General features: G+C 40.1%; 1 protein-coding gene across 1 annotated transcript in view; it reads right to left on the bottom strand.

Moving 5' to 3' along the window:
* Nucleotides 1–8,897, bottom strand: part of KDM5A (lysine demethylase 5A) — a 101,045-nt gene that overhangs the window by 18,254 nt on the left and 73,894 nt on the right. The window contains 2 exon segments of the mRNA XM_017864630.1: nt 2,921–3,141; nt 4,415–4,574. Of these exon segments, the coding sequence (XP_017720119.1) occupies nt 2,921–3,141; nt 4,415–4,574 (381 nt within the window).

Here is an 8,897-nt window from a genome sequence, read left to right on the forward strand (position 1 = left end):
GAAGAAATGAAGATTTGTTTAGTGAGTATCGTTTCTGTTGGGGGTAACTAAAAAATTCAGGAAATGAATAGTGGTGACAGTTGCATAACACTCTCAATCTACCTAATGTAACTGAATTGTCTACCTAAAAAGGGTTAAATGGTAAATTTTATGTTATGTATATTATGCTACAATAAAAAACATTTATGGGCCAGGCGCGGTGGCTCACGCCTGTAATCCCAGCACTTTGGGAGGCCGAGGTGGGTGGATCACTTGAGGTCAGGAGTTCGAGAGCAGCCTGGCCAACACGGTGAAACTCCGACTCTACTAAAAATACAAAAATTAGCCGGGCGTGGTGGTGCACGCCTGTAGTCCCAGCTACTTGGGAGGCTGAGGCAGGAGAACGGCCTGATCCCAGGAGGCGGGGGTTGCAGTGAGCCGCGATCAATCCACTGCACTCCAGCCTGGGCCACAGAGCAAGACTCCATCTCAAAAAACACAAAAAGGATTTATGTTATTCTAAAGATATTTAAAAGACATTTTAAGAAGGCAAGTATACTATTCAATGAAGATAACAGTAGAAAATCACAAGTCTGAAATGAAATATTTATTTTACATTAGCTTACTAGGAGAAAAAGGGCACACAAAAAAATTCAGTGTTAGCATATTAACACAGTCGGTAGCATCTCTGTTAGAGATGAAAACATACACAAAAAGCAAACTGTACTAAATTATGTAATAACTTTTGGGGTCTTCATTAATTACTAGTAAAGTTCTTTCTTAACCCAAATAATAAAAGTATTGGTAGTTATTTTTAAAAAGTCAGAAAAACATAAAATTGTATCCATGATCTCATTACACAGAATATATAGTGACTTTGCCAACGGCTAGAAAACAGTTCGCGTGACAAAGCAAAAAAAAATCGTCATTTTGTTTTGGCTTTTAATACTGTAGCTAGTATGTGCCAATGTAATAAACATTTAAAATTTTTTAATGGTAAAAGTGTATCTAGTAACAGAAAGAATGGGAGGCGGCATCAGAGAAAGAAATACTGAAGAAACATAACATAAACCTAATAATTCCCTTGAGAATTAATTTTTCTATAGATTTGACACTTGAAAATCTTTCACAGGAACCTAAGAATCAGCAGAATCCAAAAGAACACTGGATTATAAGTGCCTTAAGTTTATTACATCTTAAATAAGATATTTAACCTCTTAATACTTTGTGCTTCCTTATCTATAAAATAAAGAAGATTGGGTAAGACAATGAATGTGAAGAAAATGCTTTGCAGACTAGAAAACACTATCTAAATTAGGTTACCTAGACTTGATTTTCAAAACAAAAACAAACTATAGTATGCTAAATATATCTGCATCAACTACTGGTGGCATGGTACCATTCCATTACATGGAGAGAAGGAAACTAATGAAAAGAATACGAGTCAAATGGCAGAATTCGAATCCAGGTCTCTCTATTTTTTACTGGATATGTGACCTTAATTTTCCACCTCTCATACTTACTTTCTTCATATGCAGAATGGGTAAAATACTTGCCCTCTCACTCCCCTACCCATTCCTCTTCAAGACGATGGTGAGGACCAAATGAGCTCATGGATATGGTATCACTGTCTCATCAAACGAGCTCATGGAATTGCTATGTAAGTGTGATATATGAATGTGGACCTTCTCTCCCACCCAATCTACTTCTATTTAACCATCCCTGTGCCTCTTTTTTATAGCTACTATATACTCTCCCCTATCTCTGGGCCCTCCAATAATGACAGTCTGGGCTAAAGAGGTTGTTCTAAACTAGATGGTTATCAATCACACCCTTGCCCGCTTCTTTTTAGCAAAAATGGCCATTTTTTTCAACTTAGATACTACCTAAAAGTTTAATAAAGAAAAACCTAAGTCAAATCTCTGGTGTCCTACAAGAAGAAAAGGAAAGGAAAGGAAAGGAGAAAGGAGAAAGGAGAGGGCAGGGCAGGAACAGGACAGGACAGGACAGGACAGGACAGGAAAGGAAAGGAAAGGAGAAAGGAAAGGAGAAAGGAAAGGAGAAAGAAAAGGAAAGGAAAGGAGAAAAAGGAAAGGAGAAAGGAAAGGAAAGGGAAAGGGAAAGCGGAAAGGAGAAAGGAAAGGAAAGGAAAGGAGAAAGGAAAGGAAAGGAGAAAGGAAAGGAGAAAGGAAAGGAAAGGAAAGGAGAAAAAGGAAAGGAGAAAGGAAAGGAAAGGGAAAGGGAAAGCGGAAAGGAGAAAGGAAAGGAAAGGAAAGGAGAAAGGAAAGGAAAGGAGAAAGGAAAGGAGAAAGGAAAGGAAAGGAAAGGAGAAAAAGGAAAGGAGAAAGGAAAGGAAAGGGAAAGGGAAAGCGGAAAGGAGAAAGGAAAGGAAAGGAAAGGAGAAAGGAAAGGAAAGGAGAAAGGAAAGGAGAAAGGAAAGGAAAGGAAAGGAGAAAAAGGAAAGGAGAAAGGAAAGGAAAGGGAAAGGGAAAGCGGAAAGGAGAAAGGAAAGGAAAGGAAAGGAGAAAGGAAAGGAAAGGAAAGGAGAAAGGAAAGGAAAGGAGAAAGGAAAGGAAAGGGGAAAGGAAAGGAGGAAAGGAGGAAAGGGGAAAAGGGGGAAAGGGGAAAGGAAAAGGGAAAGGAGAAAAGAGAAGAAAAGAAAAAAAGGAAAGGAAAGGAAAGGAGAAAAGAGAAAAGAGAGAAAGAGAAAGAGAGAGAGAGAGAAAGGTAGAAAGAAAGAGAGAAAGAGGGAGGAAGAGGGGAAGGCAGGCAGGCAGGCAAGCCAGCAAGCCATAAAGCCCAATTTCTTTGACTGAAGTGGGAAAGTAGGCCAGCCAGATTACTGCCCTCAGCCATCCCTCTGCCAACATTTATGATACCTCTAAGGAACCCAGGCATTCTAGTTTTATAACCACTGTTTAAATAAGTATTAAATCCATACCTCCATGATATGCAAGAATCTGTCTTCAGAGGGTGGGTGTGTGGCCTGCAAAATCCGCCATATGTGTTGAGTCTCGTCCAGAGATACTTCCAGGAGGTCTCCAACCATCATAAGTTCTTCCAGTTGTGCCTTAGCTCCAGGTGACAACTCCAGCACTGGAGGTTCCAAACTTCGGGGCACCAAAGGGCTCTTCCGAGGTTGTTTCCTTGGGGTGCTAGAACCTTTCCCAAAAAATACCGTAAAACAAAGCAAATAAAAATTAAAACTATGGAAAAAACATGTTTTCAAAGTAAATATTTACAATAGCCCCTCAGACCCCCAATACTAACTTCAGATATCTGGATTAATTCTATCAGTATGAAAATGTAAACACAATTAGAAACAAATACAGACCAAAAAGGCGAACAATTCCAAGGCCCACTCTAAAAAAAAAAAAAAAAAAATGGTTTGGGGTTATTAATAAAAAGCAGTTCTTCCAGCCGGGCGTGGTGGCTCACGCCTGAAATCGCAACACTTTGAGAGGCAGAGGCGGGCGGATCACCTGAGGTCAGGAATTCGAAACCAGCCTGACCAACATAGTGAAACCCCATCTCTACTAAAAATACAAAAAATTAGCCAAGCGTAGTGGCACATGCCTGTAATCCCAGCTACTCCGGAGGCTAAGGGTAGGAGAATCGCTTGCACTTGGGAGGGGGAGGTTGCAGTGAGCCAAGATCACGCCACTGCACTCCAATCTGGGCAACAAGAGAGAAACTCCATCTCAAAAAAAAAAACAAAAAAAAAAAAACAAAAAAAGTAGTTCTTTACCCTGAATGTTAATTTCTATTGAGTTTTTATCGTGTGGCAAGGGGAGCAAGGAATCAGAATCTCTCCATTTTAGAGTATACCAAAAGATTAAGCATTTAATAAAGCATTTGGCTGCCTTACATAAATAACTGGTTATCTTTCTAATGAACAGAAAATAAGACACAGTTCCATAAAATCCTGAATTTTATTATAAAGCGATAAACACCCTCCATTTTCCAGAGTTGTGACCTAAAGTAATGTGATTTGTTTTTGCTGAGGGAGAGAAAAATGAACATCACAGAGAAAATCACCCTCCAAGGAAAGGAAGAACTTTCTACAATTAAAGTAACCCAGAAACAGAATAAATATGCTTAAAAAGCAGCAGTTCCACAACACCTGATAACGACCAAATAGAGCATGAAGGACTACCTGTCCGGGATTTTCTAGAACTGAGGCATGGGACTAGATGGCCCCTAAAGTTCTTCTATTTAGGACTCTAAAATTCTTTGTAAGTTTTCAGGTTGTGATGACAGAAAATGCAAATAGGGATTGGCTTTTCCTAAAGAAAACAGCATTTTCAGGTTCCATTAGCATTTCATGGCCAACCATTGTACTCCACTCAAACGGGACTCACAGTCTTGATTAACATAATGTTTTTCTCACTGGTTTTCCGCTTATCTTCCCCCCAGTTTTTTAAAGGAGTAATACCTTGAGAACAACTCTTGGAAGCAGAAGAGTAAGCATGCTCTGCACAAAATGAAGGTGCTGTCCACATGTGAGTCACCACCTCCTCAGATTTGATGGGAATCTCTTCATCACAAAAAAGATTGGGTTCAAGACTACTAGAGGACTTCACACTGGCTGTGTCCTGAAGAAGAAACAAAGAGAAGTATTCAGAATTAGAGTCATTTAACTTATTTTATGACAAGGCCCAAAATGGAGGCTTTCAGGTTAAAGCTTCTAATATACTAAAAATATGAGATTAAAATTAAATATCTGATGTTAAATAGGATAGAAAATGTCCATTGGGGAGAAAAACTCTAATTGTGGCAGGCCAGGTTTCCATTAGCAACCAGAACAGTTTCTACTAACACATTACTATAATTCTAATTAATGTGTAAGTTAAACAGTAAAGAAATGGAGAAACCATGGCCTTCGTACAAGGGCTGAAATGTGAAAACAAACCCATTAAGATTTTCACCTGGGTTTTCTCAGACCCTAAAGCCTGATAACATTATGAAGGCATTCTTACACACACCTTGTACCAGGGCCCACTTAAGATTAAGAAATTTTTCCAAGTCTCTAGAGAAAGCTTTCCAGGCCCTGGACCCTACCCTAGATACAGTCTGAGTGAAAGAGCCTCACTTGTAGGTGCACCTCCCACACATAGACATAGAGTTTAGGATGAATACAAGTGTTGAAAAAAACTTGTAACTTAGTTGGTCTGGTGAGTTACTCCATAACCAGTTGCAGAAATAAACTCCCTTCTTTCTCAGTCTGCATCTTCTTATTGGACTGAGAGAAAAAAGCAGCTAGACCTTGTTCTGTCCAGGAACACAATGACTACAGATTCAAGCCAAAAGAGAGTATTAAGGTCAAAAACAATCCACAGAGATAACAAACCTACAAAAAAATTACTATTGCTCTCTACATTCCTCCTCTCTGGGCAGGGCATCTCTGAAAAAAAGGCAGCAGTCCCAGTCAGGGACTTGTAGATAAAATCCCCATCTCCCTGGGACAAAGCACCTGGGGGAAGGGGCAGCTGTGGATGTAGCTTCAGCAGACTTAAATTTCCCTGCCTGACAGCTCTGAAGAGAGCAGCAGATCTCCCAGCACAGCACTCAAGCTCTGACAAGGAACAGACTGCCTCCTCAAGAGGGTCCCTGGCCCCCATGCATCCTGACTGGGAGACACCTCCCAGCAGGGGTCAACAGACACGTCATATAGGAGAGCTCTGGCTGGCACCTGGCCGGTACCCCTCTAGGACAAAGCTTCCAGAGGAAGGAACAAGCAGCAGTCTCTGCTGTTCTGCAGCCTCTTCTGGTGATACTGAGGCAAACAGAGTCTGGAGTGGACCTCCACCAAACTCCAGCAGACCTGTAGCAGAGGGGCCTCTTTGAAGGAAAACTAACAAACAGAAAGAAACAGTATCAACATCAACAAAAAGAACGTCCACTCAGAGACCCCACCCAAAAGTCACCAAAATCAAAGACCAAAGGCAGATAAATCCACGGAGATGGGGAGAAACTAGAACAAAAAGGCTGAAAATTCCAAAAACCAAAACACCTCTTCTCCAAAGCATCAAATCTCCTCGCCAACAAAGGAACAAAACTGGACGGTGAATGAGTTTGACAAACTGACAGAAGTAGGCCTCCGAAGGTGGGTAATAACAAACTCCTCCGAGCTGAAGGAGCACGTTCTAACCAACGCAAGGAAGCTAAGAACCTTGAGAAAAGGTTAGAGGAATTGCTAACTAGAATAACCAGTATAGAGAACATAAATGACATGATGGAGCTGAAAAACACAGCACGAGAACTTCATGAAACATACACCAGAATCAACAGCTGAATCGATCACGCAGAAGAAAGGATATCAGAGATTGAAGATCACCTCAATGAAATAAAGTAAGAAGACAAAATTAAAGAAAAAACAGTGAAAAGAAACAAACAAAGCCTCCAAGAAATATGGGACGATGTGAAAACACCAAATCTACATTTGATTGCTGTACCTGAAAGTGATGGGGAGAACGGAACCAAGTTGGAAAACACTCTTCAGGATATTATCCAGGAAAACTTCCCCAACCTAGCAAGGCAGGCCAACATTCCAATTCAGGAAACACAGAGAACACCACAAAGAAACTCCTCGAAAAGAGCAAACCCAAGACACGTAATTGTCAGATTCACCAAGGTTGAAATGAAGGAAAAAGTGTTAAGGGCAGCCAGAGAGAAAGGTCAAGTTACCCACAAAGGGAAGCCCATCAGACTAACAGCGGATCTCTTGGTAGAAACGCTACAAGCCAGAAGACAGTGGGGGCCAATATTCAACATTCTTAAAGAAAAGAATTTTCAATCCAGAGTTTCATATCCTGCCAAACTAAGCTTCATAAGTGAAGGAGAAATAAAATCCTTTACAGACAAGCAAGTGCTGAGAGATTTTGTCACCACCAGGCCTGCCTTTCAAGAGCTCCTGAAGGAAGCACTCAACATGGAAAGGAACAACCGGTACCAGCCACTGAGAAAAACATACCAAATTGTAAAGACCATCGATGCTATGAAGAAACTGCATCCACTAACGGGCAAAATAACCAACTAGCATCATAATGACAGGATCAAATTCACACAAAACAATATTAACCTTAAATGTAAATGGGCTAAATGCCCCAATTAAAAGGCACAGACTAGCAAATTGGATAGAGTCAAGACCCATCAGTGTGCTATATTCAGGAGACCCATCTCACTTGCAAAGATGCACACAGGCTCAAAATAAAGGGATGGAGGAAGATCTACCAAGCAAATGGAAAGCAAAAAAAAGCAAGGATTGCAGTCCTAGTCTCTGATAAAACAGACTTTAAACCAACAGAGATCAAAAGAGACAAAGAAGGGCATCACATAATGGTAAAGGGATCAATTCAACAAGAAGAGCCAACTATTCTAAATGTATATGCACCCAATACAGGAGCACCCAGATTCATAAAGCAAGCCCTTAGAGACCTACAAAGAGACTTAGACTCCCACACAATAATAATAGTGGGAGACTTTAACACCCCATTGTCAATATTACAGATATCAATAAGACAGAAAATTAACACAGATATCCAGGACTTCAACTCAGCTCTGGACCAAGCAGACCTAACAGACAGCTACAGAACTCTCCACCCCAAACCAACAGAATATACATTCTTCTCAGCAGCACATCACACTTATTCTAAAACTGACCACATAATTAGAAGTAAAACACCCCTCAGCAAATGCAAAAGAACAGAAATAGTAACAAACAGTCTCTCAGACCACAGTGCAATCAAATTAGAGCTCAGGATTAAGAAACTCACTCAAAACCTCACAACTACATGGAAAGTTAACAACCAGCTCCTGAATGATACTGGGTAAATAATGAAATGAAGGCAGAAATAAAGATGTTATTTGAAACCAGTGAGAACAAAGACACAACATACCAGAATCTCTGGGACACATTTAAAGCAGTGTGTAGACGGAAATTTACAGCACTAAATGCCCACAAGAGAAAGCAGGAAAGATCTAAAATTGACATCCTAACATCACAATTAAAAGAACCAGAGAAGCAAGAGCAAACAAATTCAAAAGCTAGCAGAAGAAAAGAAATAACTAAGATCAGAGCAGAACTGAAGGAGATAGAGACATGAAAAACCCTTAAAAAACATCAATGAATCCAGGAGCTGGTTTTTTTGAAAAGATCAACAAAACTGATAGACCGCTAGCAAGACTAATAAAGAAAGGAGAGAAGAATCAAATAGACGCAATAAAAAATGATAAAGGGGACATCATCATCAATCCCGCAGAAATACAAACTACCATCAGAGAATATTATAAACACATCTACGCAAATAAACTAGAAAATCTAGAAGAAACGGATAAATTACCGGACACATACAGCCTCCCAAGACTAAACCAGGAAGAAGTCGAATCGCTGAACAGACCAATCAAGTTCTGAAATTGAGGCAGTAATTAATAGACTACCAACCAAAAAAAGTCCAGGACCAGACAGATTCACAGCTGAATTCTACCAGAGGTAGAAAGACGAGCTGCTACCATTCCTTCTGAAACTATTCCAAACAATAGAAAAAGAGGGAATCCTCCCTAACTCATTTTATGAGGCCAGCATCATCCTGATAACAAAGCCTGGCAGAGACACAACAAAAAAAGAGAATTTCAGGCCAATATCCCTGATGAACATTGATGTGAAAATCCTCAATAAAATACTGGCAAATTGAATCCAGCAGCACATCAAAAAGCTTATCCACCATGATCAAGTCGGCTTCATCCCTAGGATGCAAGGCTGGTTCAACATACTCAAATCATACACATAATCCATCACATAAACAGAACTAATAACAAAAACCACATGATTATCTCACTAGATGCAGAAAAGGCCTTCAGCAAATTTCAACAGCCTGTCATGCTAAAAACTCTCAATAAACTAGGTATTGATGGAATGT

The sequence above is a fragment of the Rhinopithecus bieti genome, unplaced genomic scaffold, assembly GCF_001698545.2.
Source record: "Rhinopithecus bieti isolate Rb0 unplaced genomic scaffold, ASM169854v2 scaffold_74548, whole genome shotgun sequence".
NCBI lineage: Eukaryota > Metazoa > Chordata > Mammalia > Primates > Cercopithecidae > Rhinopithecus > Rhinopithecus bieti.